The sequence below is a fragment of the Manduca sexta genome, chromosome 3 (genome assembly GCF_014839805.1).
Source record: "Manduca sexta isolate Smith_Timp_Sample1 chromosome 3, JHU_Msex_v1.0, whole genome shotgun sequence".
Lineage (NCBI taxonomy): Eukaryota > Metazoa > Arthropoda > Insecta > Lepidoptera > Sphingidae > Manduca > Manduca sexta.
In genome coordinates this window covers 1995711-2011355 of record NC_051117.1, presented here as the reverse complement: position 1 = coordinate 2011355, position 15645 = coordinate 1995711, and the positions used below count along the sequence as shown (strand labels likewise).

General features: G+C 34.2%; 2 protein-coding genes and 1 non-coding gene across 4 annotated transcripts in view; 1 reads left to right on the top strand and 2 right to left on the bottom strand.

The window, feature by feature from the left end:
- Window positions 1-198: 198 nt before the first annotated feature.
- Window positions 199-280, bottom strand: Trnas-gcu. The gene has a single exon. It is a non-coding gene; the product is annotated as a tRNA-Ser (tRNA).
- Window positions 281-1287: 1007 nt separating this feature from the next.
- Window positions 1288-15645, top strand: part of LOC115442291 (facilitated trehalose transporter Tret1-2 homolog) — a 28455-nt gene continuing 14097 nt past the window's right edge. The window contains exons 1-2 of one of the 2 annotated variants that reach the window (XM_037439822.1): window positions 1288-1431; window positions 2807-2969. In XM_037439822.1, the coding sequence (XP_037295719.1) occupies window positions 2829-2969 (141 nt within the window). In that variant the 5' untranslated portion in view covers window positions 1288-1431; window positions 2807-2828. Of the gene's footprint in view, window positions 1432-2548; window positions 2661-2806; window positions 2970-15645 lie in introns of those variants that run through there. The other variant, XM_037439820.1, reaches the window with a different exon arrangement.
- Window positions 4980-7878, bottom strand: LOC115442311 (facilitated trehalose transporter Tret1-like). The gene is made up of 4 exons (XM_030167326.2): window positions 7711-7878; window positions 7157-7286; window positions 6653-6798; window positions 4980-6398 (listed from the first exon to the last, which is right to left on the bottom strand). The coding sequence occupies exons 1-4, from the start codon at window positions 7750-7752 to the stop codon at window positions 5211-5213; spliced, it is 1506 nt and encodes a 501-aa protein (XP_030023186.2). The 5' UTR covers window positions 7753-7878; the 3' UTR covers window positions 4980-5210.

Sequence of the window (15645 nt, the reverse complement as noted above, 5' to 3'; positions counted from 1 at the left end):
AACAAATGCCTTATGCACTATACGATAATGTATTTGCCCTTTACTGATAGAATGTTTAGTATCAGACGAAAGTTCCAGTAACAGTCAAACAATTTCTACAGAATTAGTTCTCATTTCAAGAAATGCTTGAAACAAATATTATACGTGTGTATATTTAACGTCATATTCGTTAAACAAATTTCAACAACAAAAAGTCTCCGACGAGGATGGGATTCGAACCCACGCGTGCAGAGCACATTGGATTAGCAGTCCAACGCCTTAACCTCTCGGCCACCTCGTCGCTATGATTGCTTCATGAAATTAGCACGAGCAATGTCACATGGTAATGTAAGGCAATATTCAACGTCTATTGAAAAAACCGCGCCGCCGAAGAGCGTGCCGCGTTCCCCGTCCCCCCGACCCTTTTAATAGTTCCTTCCCGCCGACGAATACGATAATGGTTACATAGTAAGTTTGATATAACTAGACGCATCAAATATCGTTAATCCTCTCTCAGTGACCGTCCTGAGCCGAGGTCCGTAACCCGTTAGAAGATTGCCCTCACCATGGTCGCCAAATCAAGGGTTGCGAGCGCCTGAAGCATTCACCTAAAAGCCCGGTGTGATTATATAAGCCGATTCTTGCCAGAAGACCAAGGCAATTGGCAGTTGGCAATTGGTCATCGATAGTCGTATAAGTTAATTGGTTGGTGAAATATTAATGGAAGTAATAATAATAATGGTAAGCAGTTACTGAGACGTGGGATTTGGATTTTACAATTATTGTCTTTATTGTCATTTCTGCGCATGGGTTGAGACCAAAGAGCCTCGACCAACATGTTCAGAAGCTCTCAATGGCCGTTGCAGTATTGCTGGACACAGCGCGCATCGTGAGGAGATTCCTCACTTTGATTCCCTAATCGCCGTTGGTTTGTGTTTTGAGCTTCGCACTAGGAGAGCAATTCATTTTTTTACATATTTTTATAAGCATTGTTTTTTTTATAAAAGATATGCATAAAAATGAAAAATATCTTCATAAATACATAAGAACAATAACAATAATAATAGAATTCTTAATTGCACAACTAATAAAACAAACAGAAATACATAAAAATAAGTATTTCTGAAATTAGTGAAATTTCTTTTTATTTTAATCAATAACGCTTCAGTTCCTAACAAAATTAATTATGCTGTCTTAGGTTACTTTTTTGCTATTTTAAAAATAAAATATTATTTTACAAAAACGTAATAGGTACAAGAATAAACGTCATCAGATACTCCTGACTGTTTTAGTAACGTCACCATATGTATAATAAACACTTGAGTTCAACCGGCCGACCTAGCCTGAAGTGTTAAGCCTGCTTAATACTCATTTAAAAACTAAATGAATTTATAAATATTGTTCACAATGTCAATAACACTGTTTATACAGCTTAAGTCTACTGGATCAATAGTGAGTGAAATATTATTTACTACCTTTTGCCTCCGACTCTGCCCGTGTGACGTTTTTCACGGAGAAATATTTTCCCAGGATAAAAAGCCTGTAGCATTCATGAGTAATGTAGCTTCCTATTAGTGAAAACAATTCAAAAATCGGTTAAGTAGTTTCTGATATTATCGCATTCAAACAAACTATTCAGCTTTATTATATTAGTAAAGACTGTAATTTATTGTGTAAAGTTAAAGAGTGCAAAGATTATATTATAGAGGCGACATGAGAAGTTTGTCAAACAAAGATTTAGCACTCATGCAATGGTGACTCAAACTAACATGAAATAGCAAAAGAACAATGTGAAATACTTAAAAAAAAAACATGTTGTGATTTGCATTTCATCTTTAATGCGCACATTAACATATTTTCTGTAAATATGTTATGTTTGTATTACTATCCAAGGATGCTGCGATATTTTGTCACTCGGACATTTCAAATAAGACAACGATTTATTACAAATTGTTAGAAACTCTTAGAGCACAAATTTGGTCCTGATATGCACAAATTAGGTTCGGTCTATAACTAGCTATACTGTTTAATGACTTGGTGTTAAGTTAATGTTTTTGATCGAAATTCCATCACATGTTTAGGCAGTCGACGCGGCATACTTTTTTGATATGCACGCTCGCTCTTAGCATGTGTTCCCTAATAATTTGTGTGTAAAATGCCAAATTCCTTGTACCGCGTTTACTGCGCGTTTTAGTTGCGTGCGAAGCGCGTTGGTGCGTGTAAAATACTCGGTATACATAGCCTCCAAGGGCAGTAACGTGGTGTACAAAGTAAAAATGTATCCACATTAAGCTCTTAACAATTGTAGGTTAGGTTATTAAATTATTGAAGTGAAACATCTTTAGAATCGTTGTGATTTGAAACTCGATGAAACAAAAATGCGTTATAATATTTGAAAAAGGAACAGCGTTCAACCAGCCTGTACGCTATTTTGTATTCTTTTATTCTTTTGTTAGTATGTGTTTATACATGTGTTTGCGCCTGCGTATTACAAAGCTCTAATATAAAGCAAGCGTGTTGTGTTATTTGTGTATTTTTATTTACGTGAATATTTTAATTTGATTTATAAATTAATTTTGCAAGTATGTTTTAGTATTATGGAAAAATAATAAGCCTTAATTTATCCCAATACTTCTGATACTCTATTTTAAAAGATATACTTATTTTCCATATCCAGAAAGGTAAAGTTTAAATTACTGCGCTGTTAATTGTACTCATTATTCTCATATATTAGATTCACACAAAATACCTATACCATATCTACCAATTACCTTGCCATCTGCTTATCCCTTTTTATATTTAATAAAAATTTCATATTTATTTTCAGACCTGCAAGCTATAGAATAACTATGGAGTTGCTGAAATTTACTATAATAATATTATTTATTATAAACTTCTCAAAAGCACAGCAAGGGCATCCTCGAAACCAGGATGAGCTTCAGAAAATGTTTGATAAAACTATGAACGCATTTAGCCAATATAGTGTAAACGTAAGTAATAATTCAACTATAAAGAATTGACATTGCTATATTTGTTTTTATGCAATAGGCATTCCAGTGTACCAAACGCCTAATGGTGAGTGGAAACAACATATTTACAGAAAATATGCTAAAATGCGTAATGAAAACGTGCAAATCATGATAAGGAAGAAATGTGAAGTATTTTATATTGGTGTTTTGCTATCTCACCGTAGATCGAGTAACCTCCTAACATAATGGTAAAAATATATTTCGGAATAACGAATCTGTGCACCAAAAACCCGGTATTTGTATTTTTTTTATAACGCTGTGAAAGTGATATATACGCATGTATTTCTGACTGCAATATAACTGTACTAATATATAAATTTGCATGCTGTGGTCTCCTATAATTGAAGAGGCACGTCACATTGTTAATTGTACTAATAGTACGGCATTGTATTTATTATATGTCGTGTGTCCTTTGTTGGAGTCCCTTAAATAAATAAATAAATAAAATAAACATTTTCAGTCATAAATACACTCATGTACACGCCAAATTCACACAATAGTACATAATCCAATTATATGTACTGCGTACTAAATGTGGCGTTCCGTACACTCATTGTGTCCGACTCAACTGTACTGCAATCCGTACACCTGACTTTAATATGATTTCAACATTAACAGCGTGTGCTTTTGTACGGAGTGACGCTCAAAATTTAAGAACTCGAGTCTTAGTGTAAACCTGGATGTGAATAAAAAATATTAGTGAAATAAATAAAATTATTTGTTGTTCAAGTGAATAAATAGGTAATAACCAGTGGCGTTTTGTTTGCCATTTTAGTTCAGATTTTGAACAAATAGTTTATATGGATGTTCGTGTCGTGTATATTCTATAGAATATACGACACTGACAAAATAAGAATAATAAAACTGGTATTTTAGGTAAAAATATTCGTTATTTATTGATATAATGTTAGCAGATATGAAGACGAGTATGTGGTTTTATTTATGAATGCAATGTCAAAATGACATTGTTTATTAACTTTTGAAAAGAAATGATTAAACAACTTGACAATTGTAATAAATTATTTGAGCAGTTGGCTTCACTCGTAATTTAATTTTAACTTGAATATTAAATGTTACTGATATTTTACCGTCTCTAGTTAATTTGAATATCGAAACGAATTATCCTTATAATGATAAATAGGAAGAATATCAGATACAATAAGATATTAATAGTAATAGTATTGCTAGAACATTTTTATCAGTATAACGGCGATAGCCTAGATGGGTGTGGAACGGACTGCCAAGACGAATGTCCGCAGGTTCAAATCCCAAGGGCACACACCTCTGACTTCTATAAAATCATGTGTGTATTCTTTGTGAATTTATTGTTCGCTTTAACGGTGAAGGAAAACATCGTGAGGAAACCTGCACATCTGAGAAGTTCTCTATAGGTATTTCGAAGGTGTGTGAAGTCTACCAATCCGCACTAGGCCAGCGTGGTGGACTTAGGCCTAATCCCTCTCAGTAGTAGAGGAGGCCCGTGCTCAGCAGTGAGCAACCATATAATACAGGGCTGATATTATTATTTATTATAATAGTATTGCTAGAACAGAGTTAGTTGAAAAAAAGTTACGTAGACATTTTTGTTAATCAGGCCAAAGTAACGAGAAAAAAAGCTGCATAGCCTAGTTGGGAATGGAATGGATCACCAGGAGGAAGGTACGCAAGTTCAAAAGACAAGGGCAGGCATTACTGACTTTTCTAAAAATGTTATGTGTATATTTTTTGTAAATTAACGGTGGAGAAAACATAGTGAGGAATCCTGCATACCTGACAAGGTTTTTATAAAAAAATGGAGTGCGTGGGTGAAGTATGCTAGGCCGCATTAGACCAGCGTAGTGGAAGGCCTAAAGCCTCTCAGTGGGAGAAGAGGCCCGTTTTCAGCAGTTAGACAGTATATAATATAAAACTACAATATAATTATTACATTATAGTAGAGGAAACAATAAACCGAATTTAAAATAATACTAGTAGTACTCATAAATGTATTGCTAATTTCAGCAGGTTATATCCTTTTGTTTGACTCAAAGTTACTAGCAATAACAAATCTAGCTTTCATAGCCAATTATCCATATCGTTCTTGATTTCAGTTTACATATAAGTATCAAAGGCACATCACAATATTAGTTTTCAAACAATATGTAAACTTCTTCGAATTATTTCTTCACGTAAATAAACTTTCACGCTATTCTAAATTATCACTCAATATGGTATAACAGGACTGCTGCATCTCCGAGACATTTTTCTCCTGTAAATCTCAACAGGATTGGAATGCAGAGACATCCTCGCTTCCATCTCGTCAGGAGCCAGCGGTCTACCACGAAACTCATCTTCAATCTGCTGAAGAGTCTTCCCTTTAGTCTCCGGCAATAACAACCAGATAACAAACATACAGAAAGACAGAATGCCACCGTACACTATATATGTTCCATGAAGGCCAATTCCCTCTACCATTCCTGGGAAAGTTTTCAGAACCAGAAAGAATGTAGCTGATAGGGACACTAAACTGATGCTTCCACCTATATTCCTGTACTCCAGAGGGAACACTTCGCCTCCTATGACGTTTGGTAGCGGAAGCATTCCGGTAGCCACTGTGAAAAACTTCAAATTGATCAGCAAAGCCGGAATCCATAGGGCATCATATGGTAACATATTATTCTGTTTGCAATATACGTAAGCAGCTATAGCAAACTGACTGAATATCGATAGTCCTCCAGTCACAAACATCATAGTTCTTCTCTTGAACTTGTTGATGACAAAAACAGCAAGGAAATTTGATATCAGTCTTTGTGTGTCCAGAAATATCATCCAGAAATGGGCATTAACTTCTGGACCCATGATCATAGCAATGATTATAGTCGAGTAAGTAGACATTGTAGTACCACCAGCAAAGTTCACCATGACGTACGCATGCATCATCAGAATGATTGGTTTGTAAAACTCTTTCTTCTTTACCATTTCTGTTACATCATGAAAACGATTTCCCTTTTTACTAGATTTTTGGTAGATGACTTCTCTTTCAAAAAGTATTCTTGCTTCGATCATTTCTTCAAGTTCTTCTTCCTCGTCATCTCCTCGTAACCATCGGAAGACTTCTCTAGACTCTTCATACCGTCCCTTGGACACTAGCCAGCTCGGTGACTCTGGCGAGTAGATGGTCATCACCAAGCTTCCAAATGAGAAGAACACGCAGACAAGTGCTGTCTGCTGCCAGCTTAGCAACGATCCTACCAAATGTACGAAAAATATCCCGAAGGATTGCGTCAAAGAGACTGTTGTGAGGAAGGCGCCTCTGTATTTCGGACTGGAGTATTCTCCCACAAGAACTGAGCGCAGTGGTGCCAGCATGCCGATTGATAGACCTTGAAGAATTCTGCCCCATAGTAAATCCTGTAAATAAAACGCATTGAATTATACATGTGTTATAAGTTGAATTCAAAGAAGATAAGACGATGGCAATCATTAAGGTAATGTATTTTTACAATGCAATTTCGATACGAGCAGCACACGTAATCAACAGTATACCACGCTGCGTATGAAAAGAATTAACTAAACGCAGAATTAATTGAGGATTTAGAAGTATCTTCTTGTATCTCTACATTTAGACGTTGCAAACTGCTTATAATTCAAAACTGAAGCCTTACCGAAAATCCGGTTGCCTGGATGATTATGAACCAGCTGACAAGCATGGGCATGAGAACAGCAAAGTGAGCCATTTTACGCCCACACCGACTCATTATAGGAGGAGTTATGAAGCTGCCAAATAGCTGCGTGATGCCGAGTACGGATGCTGAGGGCAAATATTTTCATTAAATGCTGAGCTGAGTAAGCTGTTTGATGGCCCCACGAAGGCCCATAAACAGTAGCAACACTATATGTTATTGTAAACAAGACAGTCTTTTTGTGTCCAAAATTTTAACTGAAGCATTAATCAGACGTAGCAAGTTTCTTGAGGCGAGATTTCTGTTGCTGCAAGTTTTGTCTTGCCATTGTGTTTAGACTACATTTTTATTCATTCAATAATCGCACGAGCGAGTCGTGAATGTTACTTCGTCTAATTAAGCTTTAAAAGAAATTTGTGGGTTTATGCGACATTGACCAACATTTTCAGATATTTTATTTCATTAGGTAGTTGTTTTTTTACACACCTATCCATGAGGTGGCTTCAGCGTCCAACTGAATGTGGGAGTCAACCAACTGGGGTAGAAGGATGGCTGGGTATCCAATACTGCAGCCATGACCGATGATATTGAAACCGACAGCTGCTGTCACAAAGCTCTGTAAAAAATACAAAATTATGTGCAACAAAAATATACCACTACTTATTAGTCAAGCTGCAGATTTCGTAATAAATAAGATGTTAAGGCTTGTTAATGTTTACAAGCATTGTAAAACGTCAATTAGACAGGGCCATACTCTCGTCTTGCACATGCAATTCTTAAATGGACATAAAAAAAGTTGCGTCATCTGAAAACAGTGGCAATACTTGCCCGCGTTGACAGGTAAGATACGCTTCAAAAAACTTGCCGCAAGAAACTCGCTGGGTTTAATTAAAGCTAAGCGCTCCATTTGCCAATGACCATTAGCAACATCACCTACAACTAAGAATTACAAATTACTAAATAAAACAATATACACTCTGCAAGCCCTCTAGACATAAAAAAAACATGTGTCATATCTATTATGTATAAATAAAACCTACTTGCTTCAAAAACGGTGAAATCCAACTTTTCTTTTTAGACATTTTTGTTATCTCAGTATAAGGCTCAATACAATTTTTCACACTTTTCCCACTTCACTGCATGAAATTTAAATAAACAATTATTACAATTAGACATGTACCTAATTAAAAAAAAGCACAATTTTTTTTTTTTGTAAAGACGCGATCTTTTTTTTGAATTTAAAATATTTATTTGCACGTTTTAGGTACGTGCTGATCTCACAAACAATAAATAAAAAGTTGTTTGATGAAAATGCTCATAAAAATTACAAAACATCGTAAAAATGATACAATTTACTTTATCGGTATTAAATGCACATAATGGATTAGCGTACTGTGTTATCTAGATCCAGTGGCCATAAAACGTCATAAGTCCAAAGTCCTAATTATTTGATGAATTTATTGGCATTATAATCGGGTCCAATAACATCCATTCCACTACCATAGAGTAGTGTTTATTTATATTTATTTAGACCAACGAGAAGTAACAAATCGGTATACATTGGTTTTGCACTTTAAAAAGGCGTAATGCCGGGTTTTGGAATAGTTTCTAATCCTAAAACGCATCCAAACAAGTCATTAAGTTTTTATAATTATTTAATATTTAGTTTATTTTATAGAGTTTAAATTTGTAAAATTTTTGTTAATGAGAATGTAAGTGTTTTGGTGTTAGTACTGTAAACTTACGTTACTTTGTGATAAATAAATAAATAAATTACGCTGACAGTTACATCTTACTTAAAACATTATAAATGCGAAAGTGATAATCGCGATGTTTTTTGTGAACTCAGAAACAGCTGAACAGTTTTGGATGAAATTTAACACACGGGTAGAACATGTCCTGGATTAACATAGACAATTTTTTATTCCAATTTGCTCCCATGGGAAGTAATAGAATTATCAAGCGGATTTTTTAAATAGATGGCACTAGTGTCGTACAGAAATTTGGTATGAATTGCTAATTGCTATGCTAGTGTTTTTGAAGCAAGGAACGCTTTTCATGCGGAATTATGATGATCATAATTTTAGATTAAATGAAAAATGAAAATGAAAAAAATCTTTAATTAAGTAAAAGGTACAGAAGATGATTGCCAGAGGTTCTGAAATTAGGCTGAGCCTTGAGAAACCAGTTAATATAATATGAAATAAATTTTTATACTCGTGGTAGGTCTCTCATATGTGAGAGTCCGCCTGGGTAGGTACCACCACAAAGTCTGTTTTAACCGCCAAGCAGCAGTGTGTAGTCACTGTTGTGTTCCGGTTTAAAGGACATTGTAGCCAGTGTAACTACTGGACATAATGAGACTTAACATCTCATGTCTCAGGATGGCGAGCGCAGTGGAATACCAAACAATACTTTATAATTCAAGGTGTTGGATGGTGGTTCTGCTGTTTATGGGCGGTCGTATCGCTTACCATCAGGCGAACGGCAAGCTCGTCTCGTCATTTAAAAAAATAAAAAAATAAGAAAATTGTTAAGCGCGATTTAGAAAGCGTCAGTATATTGTATGGTGTGTGTGTTTATGTGTATGTATGTGTTTAATAACAATAACATCGAAATACCGTATAAGTGCTTGTAGACTACACTATACACAGGTCTTAAGACGTAAATAATACTTAGTGATGAAATAAGGATAAAAAGAATATGTATATCACTGCTATCTATTTACACGTACGTTCACGTGCATTTATGATATCGTTATATCAATACGTCAGAGTCTTATACTACAAATATACCTTGGGGCATATGGCATCTGTCTAAGTGACATGTTTAGGGTTAGGTGCATGTCAGAACTTGGAACAAGTGTGAGTTGGATTTGCTCGTTGAGACTTCCGTATATACTTGTAGGTAAGGTATATTTTCAGACTTTTTCTTTTACATGCGTAAAAAAAGTACGCGTAACTTACCTAATTTTAAGAGGAAACAAAAAAGCTCATCTTGTTCTTACGTTGCATTAGATCCAGATAAATACAGAAAGAATAAAAAAAACCCATATTTTCTTTATACCTTTAGGCCATCTTTATCTAAGAATCTAAATAATGTGTAACATTATAAAAGTTCAAATAAATTATTTTATTCAATTAAATAATTTATTTGGAACACAAAACAGTAATTTATAAAAGTAAGTTTGATTGATTGAAGATTGTATAAGATATAATTGCATAAATAACTACATTAAGATTTATAAAATAAAAAATATTATCTTCATAATGGGAAAGGCCAGTTTGTGCAGACAGGCCTAATAAGTAGATGAAATATATTTTGTTTATATGTGAAACTGATTGATTATGAGAGAAATAACTTAGGATTGTAAAACTATCAATTGATTTATTGAGAACAGTAAAGACTAGACAACGACCAAAGAGAAGTATATAATTTTTTTTTAGGCATAATTCCAGTACTAATATAGCTCACATTGGTTGTTATTGTTTGGTTTATACTCTTTGTTACTATATAGTTTCAACAGAAACAATACAGGTTAATAAACTTTACGTTAGCTACTTCAAGTTCGTAATCATATTATAGTATCAACGTGTCAGAGATAACATACTAGTGCCGTAACTAGGGCGGTGCCAGTGGTGCGCAGGCGCAGGACACATGCTTTGGAGGGTGCAGAAATGATAAACCTAGGGCCGTGTTAATAAATCGATCTCATCTTTGAGTAAGATCTCAAGTAGACACAATTAGTTTTACTTGTAAATTTTTCGCATAGCTATGCTCAGTTAAAACACAAATTTACTCAATCAACTGTCGTCAAGTCAAAACCCGCCATATTGCCTCTTAATAAGGTTTAAACTAGGAACCGGTGATGTTTTTGACAGGTATTTAACCAATTCTTAACGCTAAAACCAGTTCATAAGTAAAACTGTAAATGTATTAAACTATTTAATAAACAAAGCTTGAGTGAGAATGGGTTGTCATTGAACAGGTTGCTCTCAGCTAAGTTCGTGTTGTAAACACCACTCATCTATCAAAAGAAGTTATATACTGTGACTTAATATATTATTTGAGATGTTAACATCGGTTTATTAAATAATAAATCTTTATTTGGAATAATAAAGGTTTTTTTAAACACAGTGTTTGAGAATATCTGCCTTAATTAGGTAACTATGTCGCGGATATTAATAAATATTAAAATAGCGACAAACTTAAGATGCTGGCTCTAATTTGACAGCATCTCAGCTTCAGAGCGAAGCTCAGTTGACTCTACTACCACGGCCTCTAGTTACCCCCTTATTCATAGACGTTATTTATCTAAAAACAGAGCATTGCTGTGGTTATAAGTCTGTTTTTCAGCTTTGTTTATCTGACAGCTTGCTGTTTGTTCAGCTTTGTTTATATGACAGCCAACTAGATTAAAGTTGTATCTCAATATTAGCTAATCACAACGGCTCTATGTCTGCGCACTGCGCAGGCTGCCATGCCATCAGCACTGAGAAAGAGACTTGTTATGACCGCAATGCTCCGTCCTTAGATAAATAACGTCTATGAATAAGGGGGTAAAAGACGATTCCATATCTCGAGTCAAAACACACAAATTATAATTATTGCGCCTTAAAATATTACTGTAATGCATCATAATGAGGTTTAAAATTAGCTTCAATAGCATCAAATTTTTATATGGTAAAAGTAATTTAAAATTGGATATTAAGAGCCGAGTTTTTCTCACATAAGAAAAGGGTATCAGCCTTTAAACCTTTGGCTTTGATTCATTGCTCGCAATTAAATAACACAATAAAAACCGAAATGTACACTTCTTAACCAATTAAAAAGTACAAAATAAATTTTATGTTTTCTTGAAATTTCAAACGACCAATATATTCCTTATTAAATTGTCTTTCTAATAGTGTTGGTTGCAAATTTAAATGATATGTGACTTTAGGAGGACATGCACGGAATTTATAATTTTCATTGCATTTTCATTATGAATCCATATTATATATATTTTTAAAGAGCTTAGTAAACACAACATATTATAATAAAAGGTTTTTTTTTTGTTCGTATTTAAAATTTCAATGAGCTAGCTTCTAAAAATACGTAGCACACCGTTTCCAAATCGTTGTAATCAAATAGAAATTAAGGGAGAAGGTGAAATTACATTATTCTCTTCCCTCCATAGCAATTGTTTCTGCTCTAATTCTAACACCCAAACAAACAAACCATAATGAGTGAGCTGTAGGTTAGCCCTGCTGACCTACTTTGAACCTTAAACCCGTCCCTTAAAAATCACGTGTGCAAAAGAGAGGGGGATATCCGACACGCGAAGGTCATTTAGGCGATGTCACGGCAAAGATACAGTATCGATTGGGTTTAAGGTTTTTGACAGAATTAGATTTAATGAGACATACATGATTTCTGCGTAGCTTTAACCATTAAGGGTGCACACGCGACGGAAGCTTAAAAAATGGAGTAACTTCTCCCGTTTTCCCAACATTTCCCTTCACTGCTCTGCTCCTATTAATTGTAGCGTGATGAAAAGTATACTATAACCAGCACAGGAGTATGACAAATAATTGTACCAAGTTTCGTTAAAATCCGTCGAGTAGTTTTTGTTTCTATAACGGTTATACAGACAGACAGACAGACAGACAGACAGACAGACAAAAATTTTACTAATTGCATTTTTGGCATCAGTATCGATCCCTAATCGATAATAAAACATTTGCCTGCCATTCTTCCCGTGTCGAACTTCAATTACGGGATAAAATTCAGATTCCAGAATAACTTCTTAAGTCATTCAGGAATGACGTAACTGCATAATGTTGGAAGAATTTTTAGAAGCAAAGCATTTGTTCTAAAGACAAGTATATTTAAGCGTAGCTTCATAAATTACTTATAATTATATTTTACTTTTTGCTCTGCAAGTGGTAATAGTACAATACGCGAGTGAAGCTCCGAATATGTAGGTCTTTATTAAATGTTTTTTTTTTTAACTCATTGATATTTACAAAATATTGTAACAATGTCGATCTGCTGGCCTATAATAAATAAACAAATAAACTATTTTTTTATATTCGTAGGATAAGTATTATTACGTAGATTTAATAAAATAGATTATTCATATACAGTACAAAATATAATCTAAAGATTTGTTGATGGCCTTCACATTAAACATTTGTAAGCTGACTAATCATATATCTTTTAAAAATATTTACGTTACACTGATTACTATCGATTATAATAAAAGTGATTTATGACCTAATAAATCTAACGAGAATTTTCAGAAGAGACACGTATAATCTCTTATAACAGCTCCAAACAAAAACCATTAGAGCTGCTAGACAAGCAAAACAAATGCTTGGATGAAGATCTTCCCTTCGAAAGAGGACCTCCCATTAGTTCCTCTACAACTGTGGCCACAGGCCACTGCACTATTTGCAAATACAAAAGCTTGATAAAAACTTAAAAAAAAAATAATACCGCCTTCAAAAACCACTAAAAACCTAAAAATTATTTCTTTACCTATATACCAATTTTGGAGTCGGTGCCTAATAAAAATTAAACATAGTTTTCGTACATTTGTTCATGTATTTATCTAGCTTAACTAGCAATTCTCGTCACCGTTAAATATTTTTTTGTTTTATGTAATTATGAAGGCGATATGATTTTTTGTTAAAATCATTTTATTTTTTGCTTTTTTGTGTTAGTAAAAGAGTTTTCTGATATATCTCCCAAGTCAAGAGACCAATAACAATGTAATTTAAAAATGAAAATCAGTTCACCCATTCAAAAGTTCTGAGGTAACAAACATAAAAAAAATACAATCGAATTGAAAACCTTATTTTAAAGTCAGTTATTAATATCGACTCTTGAATCAATTATGTCTAAGCGACAATCAGTAAACTTTTGAGTAGAGTATTTATAGAAATATGGTCTTATATTAATATTGTAAACTAGCTTCCGCTCGCAGCTTCGCCCGCGTGGATTTCGGACTTCAAAAATGGAACCGGTCGCGAACGTTCGAGAATGTTCGTTTTACGAAGCTACTCGCTAGGTGATTCGCTAGCCTCTAGGTGCCAAGCAAGCCGCCTGCCTGTGCGTTCGCGACCTTATATATATATACAAAAATACAAAAATAATCCTTATAGCATGATTCAGTATTCACGCATGATGGCTTATTATTAGCGTATTTCATGTATAACTTTGGTGTTTCTATACCGATTTCTATGATTCTTTTTATGGAATATTTAATAATGTTAACTTTTTTAATTAGGGATGACTGAAAGTGTTATAAACGTAAGAGTAGACAAATATAATGAGAAAGCTTCGAACTGCTAAGCTATCGGGAGTTACACATGTTATTGTGAGTCAACCATAAAAGATAGACATATGCTGTCGTGGGATATTTTTTACATAATTTTAAGGGAGAACATTTCCGTCATACATGATTTCTGTGTGGCTTTAACCATTAAGGTTGCACACGCGACGGAAGCTTAAAAATGGAGTAACTTCTCCCGTTTTCCCAACATTTCCCTTCACTGCTCTGCTCCTATTAATTGTAGCGTGATGAAAAGTATACTATAACCAGCACAGGAGTATGACAAATAATTGTACCAAGTTTCGTTAAAATCCGTCGAGTAGTTTTTGTTTCTATAACGGTTATACAGACAGACAGACAGACAGACAGACAGACAGACAAAAATTTTTCTAATTGCATTTTTGGCATCAGTATCGATCCCTAATCACCCCCTGATAGTTATTTTGGAAATATATTTCATGTACAGAATTGACCTCTCTACAGATTTATTATAAGTATAGATAGAAGATTAATATTTTATATTTATAATTATAAAATTGTCTTAGAGCTATAAAACCTAGATTAAACGGCGAAGAAAAATCTGGCGATGCCAAATACTTATATATCTAAATTTCGGTATATTTGTCGCTTAGATATAATTGTCAAGCTTCGATATAATCTATACTCACATCATCTACACATATTATGATAAAATCATGGATTTTCCGTCGATATTACGGTCACATATAGTAAGTACTTAACATAATTAATCATAGCAAAAGTAATCTCAAGGCATTAGTAAAAGATATGCAGAAATCCTATTCTTTATTATCGATCATTTTGAATACACTAAATGCACGATAGCGTACGTAGGAATGGTTTGTCGAAACGAATATCCGTAGGTTCAAAACCCAAACACACTTGACTTTATAGAGTTACGAGTGTATTATTAATCAATTATTGATAACTTTGACGGTGAATAAAAACATCTTAAAGAAACCTGCATAGCTGAGAAGTTCTCTATAGGAATTTTGAGGGTATGTGAAGTCTGCCAGCACTAGACCAGCGTGGTAGATTAAGTCTTAAGCCCTCTCAGTAGAGGAGACCCGTGCTCAGCATTGAGCAGTCCTACTTATATTATAAATGCGTTTGTGAGGATGAATGTGTGAATGGATGTTTGTTCCTCTTTCACGAAAAATGTACTGAACGGATTTGGATGAAACTTTACAGTAATATTGGTTACACCTCAGAATAACACATAGGATACAATTTATAACGATTTTGTTAAATTTAGTCATAATATAACAATACATATCACGCAGGTCGGAAAAATAATTATCCCAGAAAACTCCTGCACGCGGGCGAAGCCGCGAGTAAAAGCTAGTATATATAAATTTATATGGCACTAAAATAGTATAAGACAGTCATGTCTGTCTATAATTACACTTGTTACAATGACAGTGCTCAGCGTTCAATGTTAAGTCATCACGTTTAGTAAACAATTGAATGTTCTACACTTTATTGTGAAACACCAAGAGACAAAGAAATGAAGGAAACAATTGTATCAATACGATTCAGAGATGGACCCAGGTTCTCGTTGAGGGTGCATTATGTTGGGGAGTAATTGATGAGGAGAAAGATATATTTTTATTAATTTTCGCATTTATCGAAAATGTAC

What these genes read in the sequence shown, in the direction of transcription:
- LOC115442311 (XM_030167326.2), bottom strand. Translation starts at nt 7,752, where the DNA reads ATGTCTAAAAAGAAAAGTTGGATTTCACCGTTTTTGAAGCAA. An exon ending in TTTCACCGTTTTTGAAGCAA is followed by an intron (nt 7,287 to 7,710) that starts GTAGGTTTTATT and finishes TATTTTTTACAG; the next exon opens with AGCTTTGTGACAGCAGCTGT. An exon ending in TGAAGCCACCTCATGGATAG is followed by an intron (nt 6,799 to 7,156) that starts GTGTGTAAAAAA and finishes ATTTGCCCTCAG; the next exon opens with CATCCGTACTCGGCATCACG.